Below are 14,901 nucleotides of genomic sequence, written 5' to 3' on the forward strand. Positions count from 1 at the left end.
GTGGATGCTTGCCCCTGCTAAAGCAGTCAGCAAGGGACAGACCTACTCCTCCTGTCTCAATACAGGTCTGCAGTTATGTGGGCGTTTGTTTTGTTGTGGCTGTTTTTAACACCTGAAATTACTCTATTTGAACCTTAACATCAAAATCAAACATTTCCTTCTTTAACTGATGTCTGTCTGGAAAAGAAAAAAGGAAGACAGGAAGGCAAGAAAAGAGGAAGGAAAGGCAGGGAGGAAGTGAAGGGAATGAAATATGGTTTTCCACATATTGGTGGAAATTTTCAAACGTATTTTTAGTCTAGTGATTTTTCTAGGCTTAGTCGACATTAAAATGGAATAATGCTGCCTGGAAGGGAATGGAAGGACCCTAGTATCACACTGAGGCCTGCCCTACCTAAAGTTGCAGATCACGCTGCCCCCTACCCTCAGCCCCGTCCCATCTCAGCAATGCTGTGGAGTGCAGGGAGACATAATCAAATCAGCCGGAGATTTCAAAAAATTCCTCCTTCCTTCGCCTGATCCCTCCACCCCAGGCTTGTCCCAGGACTCCTGGCTTTCTACCAGGGGCATTCTATCAACACCTCCCCTCCCGCCTCTGGCCCTGGGACTCCTCAGTGAGGCCATTAGCATAGTGGACCCAGACCACGTGCCTGACACTGAGGCCTGCTGCTGAACACAGTGACATCCGGAAACAGGAGCATTTCGAGGTTTTATGAGCCCAGCACATCCCCAAGTGAACCCACCGCTGCCCTCACCCTCTGTCCTGGTCTGTGCCCCCACACCGTGTTCTTTCTTTCCTCATGGACATTTTCCACTGCATGCTCTGTTGTCCAGCCTAGAAATCCAAAATCCCATGGTCTTCATCACCTTCTCCCTTACCCCGTCCTGTCAATTCTGCCTCCTCAGCCCCCTGGGAACTGTCCTTTCCTTTCCACTCTAAATCTTTCTTTCTTGGCCACCCTGGGCAGCTTTCAGGATCTTAGTTCCCTGACCAGGGATTGAACTGGGGCCATGGCAGTGAAAGCACCTAGTCCTAAGCACTGGACCGCCGGCGAACTCCAGTGACTTTCTATTTTAAATAATTGATGCTGGCAAGGCGATTTGTAAAATGTGTTTTACACAAAGGAAAAAAACTAATCAACAAACCACAGAGGCAACATTTCAGGGGAGACTATCACTTTGGGTGAGTCTGAAAGCCACCGCCGCCTCATTCACCAGGTGAATAAACCAGAATCCTTGGAGTAAACCATGGATGCTGAAGCTGAAGCTCAAGCCCAAGCAGCACCACTTGTCAGCTAAGCCCTTTGCGTGTGTTTCTGGATCTGTTTGCTCACCTGTAAAATGTGCACATAATGGTGCCCACAGTATGGTTTGTCATGAATATTAAATGGCAGTGGTATTGCTGAGTCCTTGACAAATTAGTGAACTCATGAAATGCTACCAAGACTACCCAGCTTTCATGCTTCACTATGATTTTGCATTTACAAGGGCCTTGCTGTTAGAGTTTTCCATAAGGTGCATATAGAACCCCAGATGTTGGATTCAGCATGGCAGCAATGATTCATCCAGGGGTCCTGTGGGCCGGGGGAGGGGGGCAGATGCCGGGAGTGGCAGAGAGCTGGCTCCAGGCCCTGGGATGGCCACTGAGGAGCTGGCTCTCACTTTGGCAAGTGACAGTCACCCTTTAATTAGAGCGCTTTCCCCTAGACATCAACCTAAATGTGGAGGGCAGCCAAAGCTTCCATTTTAAGACCATAATTGGCAGGTTCGGTCCTGAAATCGCATCATAAGTTTTCTCTGAAATTTCCCTGTACTCACCACCTAATAATATGTGCCTCAGATCAGCCGTGTTGCAAAAATGCCACTTGCACTGACCGTGGAAATAGCAACACATGGAGGATGCTTAAGAAAATGACGGCCCTGGGTTTCCTGCAGGGAAACCAGGTCCTAAGTTCAGAAATACATGGTTCGAGATTCTGAGAGTGGTCCCACAGCTCCAGGATGAGTGTGGGGGTCTCACCTTCCTCTTCCTGAATCCACCTGGGATCTGGTTGCATTATTTGGCCAGTTCTCTGAGTACACCTTTTTTCTCTCTTTTTCTTCCTTTCTTCTTTCCTTTCCTTTTCTTTTTTTTAATTGAAAAAAAAAAGGGTAGTGGTGCTAGATTGTTTTGCTACTTTGTTTACCATTCTAATTTTAGTGACCTTCAGTACTGTGGTGTCAAAGGCAGGTTCAAGATAAAAATAATAGGCTTCCTCATATAGCTAAGAGCACGATGCTATCAAAGACAACAACCTCTTCCTATCTGAGGATGGTCTTCCGGAGAGGATGCTCACCCCGTGGGAGGCTCAGAGGGATGAGAAGGAGCACTGACTTGGAGCCAAGAGGCTCTGTGTCGGGCTTTGTCACCATCCAGCTCAGTATTCTTAGAAAGTCATGTAACCTCTCCCAGCTCCCAACTCCTCACGTTTGATCATTGTCTGGGGCGCCGTGTGAATCAAACGTAATGACGTTTTACAGACAGGGGAACAAGGTGATGGAGTATCACTCCCAAAGGGCTTGGGTGATAAATAACAGCACTTTGTAGGCTGTGAAGTGTTGCTCCTAAGGTTGCCATTGCGTTTTGCTAGCACAAGGTAAATGCTCACAGATATTTGTCATAAGGGTAAACTATATGGTCTTCTAAAGAAACAGTCAAAGACAGAAAAGAAAAATGAATAGAAAGTAGATTTTCCCCATTAACTATCAATTCTGTACACATTGAACAGCTCTGTACAGTATTAGCACTCCATCACAGAAGCCTATTTTGGGAGGCAACATTGTGCCCTCTTTAATGCCACGTGTGGGCAGAACACTGCACCCACCCACCTGGATGCACCGACCCACCTGGACCCATCCACAGTCCTTCCTCAGGCAGAAGCCTGAGCCCCCTGTGCAGGGTCTCCTCTGTCCTCACAGGGACACTGGCGCTCTGGTAGATCTCTTTGCCTCTGCCAAGCATTTCTCCGGCAGCCACACCCTGATGCCCCTCGCTCTCACAGTGACAAAGAGTCCCGCACACAGGACAGGGGAGCAGCATGTTCTTGGGAAAGCTGTTTTCACAGCCTTGTGCCTCCCAGTCTTCATCTCTTATTTTTAAAATTCTTTTAAAAATTTTAATTGGAGAATAATTGCCTTGCAATGTGTTAGTTTCTGCTTTCCAGCACTGTGAATCAACTCAGTTCAGTTCAGTTGCTCAGTTGTGTCTGACTCTTGGCGACCCCATGGACTGTAGCACGCCAGGCCTCGCTGTCCATTACTAACTCCCGGAGTTTACTCAAACTCATGTCCATTGAGTCAGTGATGCCATCCAACCATCTCATCCTCATCAACTATAGGTACATATATATCCCCTCCGTCTTGAGCCTCCCTTCCACCGCCCACCCGTCCCACCCCTCCAAGTCATCACAGAGTGTCGAGCTGAGCTCCCAGTGTTCTTCAGCAGCTTCCCACTAGCTATCTATTTTACACATGGTCATGTATATATGTCAGTGCTACTCTCTGTCATACAGAGTGAAGTAAGTCAGAAAGAGAAAAACAAATATCACATATTCATGTATATATGTGGAATCTAGAAAAATGGTACTGATGAACCTATTTGCAGGGCAGGAATAGAGACGCAGATGTAGAAAATGGACTTGTGGACACAGCGGGGGGAGGGGAGGACGGGGCAAATTGTCTTCATCTTTTAAAGAGGATGTCTTGGCTGGAGTTTCCCAGGAAAGACTCTGAGATAGAGTTGCATGCAGAAAGTTTAGTGCACAGTGCTCTTGGGAGCAACACGTGTAAGGAAGCAATGGGGCAGAACTGAGCAAGGGGTGAAGAAGAACACGGATGCAAACCAAACCCTGGCCACATGGATGCCTCAGTGAGCTGTCAAGCTGAGTTGGCCCCTGGGGGTTGTCCCATCTTGGGGCCAGAGGATTGGGACTTTGGAGATCCACCTGGACTAGTTTGAAGATGGTTGACCCTGCGGAGGGAGGCGGCTGGCCTAGTCCTAGGTAATTCCTCGGGAGGGACTCAGCCAGCAGCCCTTGGGGAGGCTCACTTGGGGAAATGAGAGCTTTCCCCAGCTTCCCAGCACTTTGGGAAATGAGAGCCTTGGCCCTGAAGGCAGCCTGCACAGTGCATCACAAAGCACCATATAACCAGCACTGTGCGTGTGTGCTCAGCTGTGTCCGACTCTTTGTGATCCCTTGGGCCCCATCAGGCTCCTTTTCCGTGTGATTCTGCAGGCAAGAATACTTCAGTGGGTAGCCATTCCCATTTTCAGGGCATCTTCCTGGCCCAGGCATCAAACCCGACTCTCTTGCATCTCCTGCATTGGCAGGCAGATTCTTTCCCACTGCGCCAACCAACACTGATGAGCCTGTTATTATCATGGTTGCTGGCATTGTTCTGATTTTTGCATTATAACAACTGTGTGTGTGTTGGTCACTCAGTTGTGTCTGATCCCCATGGACTGTGACCCCATGGACTGTAGCTTGCTAGGCTCCTCCGTCCTTGGGATTCTCCAGGCAAGTATACTGGAGTGGGTTGCCATTGCCTTCTCCAGGGACTCTTCCCTACCCAGGGATCAAACCCGGGTTTCCTGCATTGGCAGGTGGATTCTTTACCATCTGAGCTACCAGGGAAGCCCATAACTGTACTATGATGTTTTTCTTATCCTTTCACAGTCTCTCCCATTCTCCTGTAAGCTGCTCAACAGAAATGCCCATGCTTTTGTTGGTTTGTTTGTTTTGTTTTTTAACCTCTGTATTCCCAGGCTTGAGCATGTAGAAATTTGGAGATTGGCTCATAGAAATCATTGAAAAAATTGTTGTAGAATGGAGAGATGGTTAAAGAAGTGGGGTCACATGAGAATGCAGATCCCTGGAGGAAGCCCTGGGGTGCCCTTTGGGAACATCGTGTGACGCCCCACTGACGGTCCCCTTCTTTCCCTCCCAGTCGCTCTGGACACGTGGCAGTCCCTGGCCCTCTCTTCAGTGATTGTTGACCCATCCGTCAGGAACTTTGACGTTGCCCACATCAGCACCACTGCAACAAGGAACTTCTCTGTGGCCCGAGACCGCTGCTTGTGGGGTAAGGGGAGTGTCCACCCTCTAGGTGGGGGGTGGATTGGGATGAGGGTCCTCTCCCACAGTGCTGCTGAAGAGTCTGACCTCAGAAACACATAGGAGACCCCAAGATCACCTGGGGTGCCTGGCCAGAAGGATGTCACCCGGGGGAGGAAACCTGGCTGGGCTCTCCTCTGTAGTCTCCTCATCCTCCTGGAGAGTTGACCCATGGCCAAGGTCTCCAAGAGGCTAAGCCAGCCAGAAAATGAGCAACACCGAACCAGGTTAGAGGAAGCATCTAGAAGGTTAGTCTGAGACCGAAGAGATGGGTGGAGGCTGTGACGGCTCTTCTCAGACGACAGGCGGGTGGTCGTGACAGTGAAGAAAGTTATTGTTCTGGCCAAGTTCATGGGGCAAAGTGAAGATCTGTGTTGTGGTTGTTCAGTTGCTCAATCGTGTCCGACTCTGCGACCTCATGAGCTGCAGCACTCCAGGCTTCCCTGACCTTCACTATCTCTTACAGTTTGCTCAAACTCATGTTCATTGAATCAATGATGCCATCCAACCATCTCACCCTCTGTCTCCCCCTTCTCTTCCTGCCCTCAACATTATTCAGTGCTATACAGAGAATTTTCTAATAGGCAAAGCTATCCACAGATGCCTACTTCCTTTAGAGGGTTTTGGTCACTGGTATGTAAACAAAAGCTAGGTGACAACCTGATTGGAAGGTTCTACAAAGACTTTACCTTATGAAAGAGGTCAAGATTAGATAACATTTGTGAAAGTTGAAAGTCGCTCAGTGGTGTCTGACTCTTTGCGACTCCATGGACCTTACAGTCCATGGAATTCTCCAGGCCAGAATACTGGAGAGGGTAGCTTTTCCCTTCTCCAGGGGATCTTCCCAACCCAGGGATCAAACCCAGTTCTCCTGCACTGCAGGCAGATTCTTTACCAGCTGAGCCAGAAGGGAAGCCCATTTATGCTTCTGCAATTTTGAGATTCCATGAATTGCCTCCTCTACAAGGCTGGATAACAACATGCACAAATTACAGACAGGGCTACCATGTGCAGTTGTACAGGTTGTACATTGTACAACTCTGGGTGGTGCCACAACACAGAGATTAGGCTATGAATAAGGGCTTTAGGTAATGCACGGCTTGTCAATTGAATGAAATGTCATTATTTTCAAGGCTGTTCTTAGGACTAAATATCCTAAAGCCATGAATCATTTAAACTGTTTAGGGCAGAACCTGGTTTACATGGAAAAAGACATAACCCCTGATGGAACGTGGTGAGTGTGATGAGGCAGGAGGCAGAGGGAGATGAGGCTAAAGAGGAAGGCATGGGGTAGAGCATGAAGAGCCTTGTCTTGTATGACTTAATCCTGAGGCCAGTGGGGAGCCATGAAGGTGCTCTAAACAGAAAAATGACAAGAGCACATTTGTGTATAAATAACCAAAGAAAACCCTGACTGTGGAAAACAGATTGATGGGAGAGTTGAGTCCTCCACTACCACTGTTTTATTTCAAGATTCTAGCCCTGTGCCAGATGCTAAAATGAAGGAGTGAGTGTTTGTATGTATGTATGCATGCATAATTGGATAGATGAATGGATGATGCACAGGTGGATGTATAGATTCATGAAGTGTGATTGGATGAAGGATGTCTAGCTGGCTTATGCTCTGAGAAACTGTGACTTTGGGCTGATCCTGAAGGAAATGAGGAGACTACAGAGGAATGCTCACCCTTGTCTTCTCTCCCAGATGAATTCCTTCCTGCCAGGCACCTCAGGTTGTCTTGGGACAAATGGATGATGCTTGGATAGATGGAAGGATGCATGCATGGATTCATGGATGTATGGTTAGATGGCAGGATGAATGGATGGATGGATGGATTCATGGATCATGACTGGATGGGTGGATGGTAGGATAGATGGTTGGATGGATGAATGGATGGGTTCATGGATCATGACTGGATGGGTGAATCAATGGATGCATGGATTCATGAGTATATTTTTGAATACTTGATTGAGATGACCTCTCAGGTTCAATCCCCACCCTTCTCCTCCTCCGCAGAGTGTTCCCGTCACCAGGACTGCCTTGTCACCACTCTGCAGACCCGACCCGGAGCTGTGAGATGTACCTTCTATGCTGATACCCAGAGCTGCACACATGGCCTGCAGGCCCAGAACTGTCGACTTCTGCTCCATGAAGAGGCCACCTACATCTACCGGAAGCCGAGTGAGTGCCAGCCTGTGTCTTTGCAGACATTCCTGAGGGCCTGGGTATGGCTGGGAGGGACTGTCCGAGCATGCGGTGACTCATGGATGGTGGCTTTTGAGGTTCTTAAGGAAAAGTCAGTCAAAGTCATCTTAGGCTATGTGGCACTTACACGGGACGAACTGAAGGAAGACAAAAAAAGCCTACTTTTGACCTAGAACTTCTCTGCACTGTCTGTATTCATGACTTCTTTTGAGTTATAGAAGCCATTTTGGCCTTGGAGTTTCTGCATAAAATAATTCATTAGGCTACTTTTTAGTACTATTTCAGAGTTTATAAAGTTGTTTCACATACCTTATCTTGTTGGATCCTCATGTTATCCTGTGAGATATCAAGATAAAGGATTGATCCCCATCTTAGAGACCAGGAGACTCTGGTCCAGAGAAGTTAGGTTACTTCTCTGATTTCACACAACGAGTAATGACAGAACGGGAACTTGGAGCCAGGTCTCCTCTCTCTAGAGGCAATCCTCTCCCACAAAACCGCATTGCCTAACGAACATATCACCATCACCAAAGAGTGTGGTTACTCCTGGCTGGGTTTAGTTTAGAAACATCTAGTAACCTGTTATCATGTGTCAGCCCTGTGTTGGGTGCTGGTGATGCAGGGGTGAAGCAGGCAAGGAACAAGCAGCATATAATTACAGCCTAAAGTGAAATAATATGAGCTATAGAATAGGAAACATGGGAGCCAAGGCCCTGGAGGACACCCCCTCCTGACTAGACATGCTTACAGGATGGAATGAATAACTTTTTAGAAATGTTGGCCAAAGCTGCCATGTCATCTTCAAGAGCAGATGTTCGTGATCTCTCTCTGTAAAGAGTCAGATAATAAGTATTTTAGGCTTCACAGCTACAAGATTCTGTTACAGCTACTCAACTCTGCTGTTGAAGCAGGAAAGTGGCCACAGAAAATAATAGATCCATGCACACAGCTGTGTACCAATAAAACTTTATTTATAAAACCAGGTAGCAGTGGGATTTGGCCTCACCTTGTCCTGGAGTATTAATGGTCCTTCAGGCCTGTCTGGATCCAGGGATGTCCTCTCTGCCCCTTTCCTCCACCTCAGTGTTTAGATCAGGAGAAGGTCCTAGGAGAGTTTTGATTCCTATAAACTAAGGTCTTGGGCCCTTAATCTTAAGGCTTGCCTTCTATTCAGTTCAGTTCAGTTCAGTTCAGTCGCTCAGTCATGTCCGACTTTTGTGACCCCATGGACTGCAGCACGCCAGGCTTCTCTGTCCTTCACCAACTCCTGGAGCTTGCTCAAACTCATGTCCATTGAGTCGGTGATGCCATCCAACCATCTCATCCTCTGTTGTCCCCTTCTCCTCCCACCCTCAATCTTTCCCAGCATCAGGGTCTTTTCAGATGAGTCAGTTCTTTGCATCAGGAGGCCAAAGTATTAGACTTCAGCTTCAGCATCAGTCCTTCCAATGAATATTCAGTACTGATTTCCTTTGGGATGGACTGGTTTGATCTCCTTGCAGTCCAAGGGACTCTCAGGATGCTTATACCATTTAGTCAAGTTAAATAGATTTCATCCATAGTGTAGCCAATCTGCATGGTAGTCCTGCTGAGAAATGCCTTCACTTTGAGGTTTGAGTTCTGTAAAACAAATTAGACTGCTTCTCTCTGAATTCTGTGTGTCTCAAATTCAGCATGAAATGCTCACTCTCCAGCAGAAGACACATGCCCACGTGTGTCTACAAAGATATTTGTTTATTTGCACCTAAAGTACATATAGAGCTACAAACAATTTTCTTAATCCAAATAGTCACAGAGCCTAAATATATGAGTATTCTAGAAAGAATCTCCACTTCTGCAAAAGATTTCAAAAGGGAGAAATGCACAGCAGATATTTTTCCCATGTTGGATCTCATTCTGTCTGGAATACATTGGGCAGCCTCTGGAGGGAGGCTTAAATACCAGTGTCCATGGGAAAGCAGGCTTGCATTCCCTCAGAATTCTTTAGCTTTTATGTTTTCTGTCTCTGCTCCCCACTTGAGATGATGCCACGTTCATGAAATGTGGCTATTTCCTGCAGAGCAAAAGAGCTGACCTTGGGAGTTTTCGCTGCCTTAGCATCCATGGTTGGTCCTGAATGCTGGCCAGAGAGCCTGTGATTTCCAATTGAAACAGGAAATCTTGTGAGAAGGAAGGAACTGTGGGGGTGAGAGCAAGCATGATTTGAGATCGAGGCCAGATTATAAAGCAGCACGTATTTCTTTCCATCCCAAGTTTCCGTTTTAGGTTATAACTCACATGCCAGTGTGTGAACAACCAAGTTTTCACTCACTCTTTCCTTCTTTTCTCTCTACCTTTTGTCCTTCCTTTTTCTTCTTTCTTTCACCCCTCCACTCCTTCCCTCCTTCCTTCTTTCTATCTTTCCCTCCTTCCTTTCTTCCTTCCTTCCTTCCCTCCCTCTCCCATTCATTCATTCACGTGTTGGGCTCCTGTCATGCACCAGGCACTGAGCTTGGGACATTAAGGGCATTGTGTTATTTATTCCTGACATCTCTGTGTTGTAGGGACAGCTACTGTTCCTCTCTGGGTGATGGGAAAATCGAGGGTCAGAAGAAGCATGAGGTATTTCTAAAGTAGCTGGTCCCTCACACAAACACAGGTCTGCTCAACCCTTCATTGCTTCCTCACCACGTGGACCCTCAGTGGCCTGGAGGTCATGAATGCACATCATACCAGGGGGTCTCAGCCCTGACACCACTGACGCCTGGGATTGGATGACCGGATGACCTGTTGTCTCTATCGTAGGTTGTTTAATAGCATCTCTGGCCTCCATCCTATGAGATACTAGAAGCTCAGATCTCTCCTCAATCCTTGTGACAACCCCAGAATATCTCCAGATGTTGTCAAATATTTCCTGAGGTCAAAACCACCTCCAGTTGAGCCACTGCGTAGTACCAGACTCTTGAGGAATGGATAAACTTCCACCTGTCTGTCTGTCTGCCTCCTCTACCACATTTATGTTCATCATAAATGTGTATTTTAAACAGACAGAGCTGCAGACCAATCTACAAAGCTTTTTATCTCCATCAGCCCACAATGAATTGGGGCAAAGAAAACACACCTGTTGGAAATAAATAAGAGAGACTGCACACACACGTGTGTGCACACACACACACACACAGAATCTCTTCACCAGTGTTTATATCCTCCAGGTGAGGCCCTAAGACCTGTGGGAACCAGACACAGGCCCGTCTTAAGCCTCTGAAAATGGCATTTGGCACTGAGCCTGAGCTGGTACTCCTCTCACACACTAGTAAAGTAATGCTCAAAATTCTCCAAGCCAGGCTTCAACAGTATGTGAACCGTGAACTTCCAGATGTTCAAGTTGGATTTAGAAAAGGCAGAGGAACCAGAAATCAAATTACCAACATCCATTGGGTCATCGAAAAAGCAAGAGAGTTCCAGAAAAACATCTACTTCTGCTTTATTGACTATGCCAAAGCCTTTCACTGTGTGGATCACAACAAACTGTGGGAAATTCTTGAAGAGATGGGAATACCAGATCACCTGACCTGCCTCCTGAGAAATCTGTATGCAGGTCAGGAAGCAACAGTCAGAACTGGACATGGAATAACAGACTGGTTCCAAATTGGGAAAGGAGTACGTCAAGGCTGTATATTGTCACCCTGCTTATTTAACTTATATGCAGAATACATCATGAGAAACTCTGGGCTGGATGAAGCACAAGCTGGAATCAAGACTGCTGGGAGAAATATCAATAACCTCAGATATGCAGATGACACCACCCTTATGGCAGAAAGCAAAGAAGAACTGAAGAGCCTCTTGATGAAAGTGAAAGAGGAGAGTGAAAAAGCTGGCTTAAAACTCAACATTCAGAAAACTAAGATCATGGCATCTGGTCCCATCACTTCATGGCAAATAGATGGGGAAACAATGGAAACAGTGACAGGCTTTATTTTGGGGGGCTCCAAAATCACTGCAGATGGTGACTCCAGCCATGAACCTAAAAGACTCTTGCTCCTTCGAAGAAAAGTTATGACCAACCTAGATAGTGTATTAAAAAGCAGAGACATTACTTTACCAACGAAGATCCATCTAGTCAAAGCTTTGGTTTTTCCAGTAGTCATGTATGGATGTGAGAGTTGGACTATAAAGAAAGCTAAGTGCCAAAGAATTGATGGTTTTGAACTGTGGTGTTGGAGAAGACTCTTGAGAGTCCCTTGGACAGCTAGGAGATCCAACCAGTCCATCCTAAAGGAAATCAGTCCTGAATATTCATTGGAAGGACTGATGCTGAAGCTGAAACTCCAATACTTTGGCCACCTGATTTGAAGAACTGACTCATTTGAAAAGACTCTGATGCTGGGAAAGATTGAGGGTAGGAGGAGAAGGGGATGACAGAGGATGAGATGGTTGGATGGCATCACCAACTAGATGAACATGAGTTTGATTAAACTCCGGGAGTTGGTGAAGGACAGGAAAGCCTGGCTTGCTGCAGTCCATGGAGTTGCAAAGAGTCAGACACCACTGAGTGACTGAACTGAACTGAACTGAGCTGATAAAAGTATATTGACTCGAGGAATGAATGTGAGCGAATACAGCAGAGGAGATAAGATAAGGCTACAGGGAGGCTGATAAGTGTCTGGAGATTAGTACTGCTGGGAGGGGCGGGGGGCCTGTGGAGCACAGGGCAGGGTGGCCGGCTGTACCAGCCTGACCTAAAGGACCAGGTGGGATCCAGACAGGCAGAAAGGGAGACTGGGTACTGCAGGCCAGGCCCTGCCCTTGACCTTGTGTGAACCTCTGGCCCCGTGGTCAGAGTTGGGGCTCAGAAAAGTATAGCTTTGACTCCTACCTCATCACCTTGACGTCCTGACAGCTACCCACCCTGGGCCGCTAAACCCACTTCCTCACCAGTGAAATGTGCTTACCGGGTCTGCAGTGCCTCAGCAATAGTTCTAAAATCCAAGCATTCTTAAAGTCAGAAAATATATTTTTGTAAGTTTTTGGCAAACTTGTTTGGGGTCAAAATCTGACCCAAAGTTGAGTGAAGAAATGATATTGGGTATTCATCGCTTTTAACAGGACCAGCCCATACATTTCCTCCTGGAAGTAACTGGCACATCCAGTGATGGGGCTCGAGTCCAGACTCCCCTGGAGGATTGGGCCTTGCATGGTCTGGGCCCCTTTGTTCTTTTTAAAATCCAAGTAATCCAGAATTGTGATGACATCTGGTCCCAGAGGGCCGAGTCAGGGTTTGTGGGCCTGGGTGATCTCCCCGGAAAGAACTTGAGATGACAAGAACTGAGGGAAGGATTGCTGAGTGTCCAGGGAAGATCAGGAGTCTTTGTTGGGTTTCTTTTTTCTTTCTTTTTTTTCACATTAGATACTAACTTGAATAGACTTAAGTTATTGGGGCCTGAATGAATAACTAACATTTTTTTTTTTTAAGTGCAGAAAGCAGTGTTTGGGCTTTTTTATTTGTTTCTTAAAGCATATCTGGAATACCCCTGAATAGAGCATGTGCTGTGCTCTCTCTTCCTTCCCCCGCCCCAGACATCCCTCTGCCCGGCTTTGGGACATCTCCACCTTCAGTGACCATTGCCACCCACGGCCAGCTGCTGGGCAGGTCACAGGCCATTCAAGTGGGCACTTCGTGGAAGCCAGTGGACCAGTTCCTGGGAGTTCCATATGCAGCCCCACCCCTGGGGGAGAAACGCTTCCGGGCCCCCGAGCACTTGAACTGGACTGGGTCCTGGGAAGCCACCAAGCCACGGTAAGGATGGAGTGGAATACATTTGAGGGGATGTCCAGAGAAGCCTTTTCCCATTCTAAGCCTTCAAAGTGAGAGGTGATGGCAGAGCAGTGCATTAGAATTTGAGCCGTGCGTTGGGGGTACATTAGCTAAGATGACGTTGCGTGCTCTTACACAGAAACCCCCACTTGTCGGTTACTTAACATTGTCTTGGTCCTGCCTCCTTTGGTGATGGTGGGGCTGATGGGCTCTGCTCCCTGCAATGATGCAGGGACCCAGGCTAGCGTGTCTTCTTCAGCACAGACCTTCCAAGGCTCCTTCGAGGAACCTCCCTTGACTTCCCATCCAGGAAAGAGAGGCTGGTAATGCAAGGGAGGTTTCCTTGGGCCACGCGCATGGGCGGGGTGCGTTCTTCACGTGCCCCAGCGTGACAGCGGCCCAAACTCAACCTCCTGGCTACATCTGACCTCAGTGGGGCTGAGAAATAAGCAGAGAAGGAAAAGCGTAGGAGCTTCTAATAAAAATAAAAAATGATAATGATGTAAAAGGTCTTTTCATTCCTCCAATAGAAATGATATTAAAAGGAGTTTTCAAAAATGGGGAAAAAATGGAATATCCTATTTTCCTTCCTCTGCTTTTCAGCTTTGCCCATTCCCTCCCGTGTATGTACCACTGTAGACAGTTGACAGACCGGATACGATTTTGTCATTTTTCTGATGAAAGCATGTTCAGAGTATCTGTGGAAGGAGCACCCACACCATTCTCTCTTGTCCCATGGCCTTTCCTCCCGCACAGGCGTCCACAGCTCTGTCCTGAGGAGGCAGCCACATTCTCCCTGTCCATCACTGCCCACGGCCAGTTGGTGGGAAACTCTAGGAGTTCAGGATCAGACAGAGGGGTGAGCAGGAGGCTCTGGGATACTCCAGGTGAGCGACAGGAAGGCTTAAGCTAGGACAGTGGCAGAAGGATGCAGAAAGCCATGAGTAAGTCACCACTGGGAAATGAAAGAAACAAGCACTAATTAGAGAACTTCACTGGGTTAGGATCCACCCATTTGATAGATGAGCAGACTGAGGCTTTTGAGTGAAGAGCAGCAAGAGCTTGCTCCACCAGAGCCCAGTGCCAGCCAGGCTTGGACAGGTAACCATCATGCCTGCTTCAGGTGTGTTCCCAGATATGCATCTCAGCTCTTATGCCAGGAGATGTTTCTACCAGCACACTTGAATCTGTAGTGATGGAAAAAGCAGGTCGAGGCCCCTCACCCCAGTGGGTCTGCACACTGGAGCCTGCAGGGCCCCAGGGCCCAGGTGACACCCATGTTCCTCTGCTCTATCTGGGCTGGCACCTTGTCCAGGGGATGGTCCTCAGGCCCATGGTAGAGAGACTGGTGGTCATCCTGCTCTTTCCAGCATTTACTCACCAATCCCATTAACCATTTCCTGAAGCTGCTCAATTGTTGGTGGGCTGCTGTGCCTTCAGAATTGGGTTCTGCTGCTGATGGGCGCTTAGGAGGGCTGGCGTGTGTCCCTTTAATTGTCTTTCCTGCAAGTCACATGCCATCCATCTGTATCTGCAGGGCCAGGTGCTGGCAGCCAGGCGTCAGGACGCCCACGCCTCCCGGCGTCAGCGAAGATTGCCTGTATCTCAATGTGTTTGTCCCGCAGAACATGGTGAGTTTGGCAGCCCTTGCCATGTTTGCTGTGAAAGCTGCCCTGTTGGAAATCCCCAACCCCAGCACTGCCAGCATGGTCTGCCCTGTGCTCTGTGCTTTCCTGGTTGGTTCTTGG

At 47.7% G+C, this 14,901-nt stretch overlaps 1 protein-coding gene across 1 annotated transcript in view; it reads left to right on the top strand.

Annotated features, from left to right (window-relative positions):
* Positions 1-14,901, top strand: part of TG (thyroglobulin) — a 240,153-nt gene that overhangs the window by 108,969 nt on the left and 116,283 nt on the right. The window contains exons 36-39 of the mRNA XM_081503609.1: positions 4,987-5,121; positions 7,171-7,335; positions 12,916-13,135; positions 14,691-14,784. Coding sequence (XP_081359735.1) covers positions 4,987-5,121; positions 7,171-7,335; positions 12,916-13,135; positions 14,691-14,784 — 614 coding nt within the window. The remainder of the gene's footprint in view (positions 1-4,986; positions 5,122-7,170; positions 7,336-12,915; positions 13,136-14,690; positions 14,785-14,901) is intronic.

Source organism: Giraffa tippelskirchi, chromosome 6, assembly GCF_054371585.1.
Source record: "Giraffa tippelskirchi isolate mGirTip1 chromosome 6, T2T-mGirTip1v1.2.pri, whole genome shotgun sequence".
In the NCBI taxonomy this organism is placed as follows: Eukaryota; Metazoa; Chordata; class Mammalia; order Artiodactyla; family Giraffidae; genus Giraffa; species Giraffa tippelskirchi.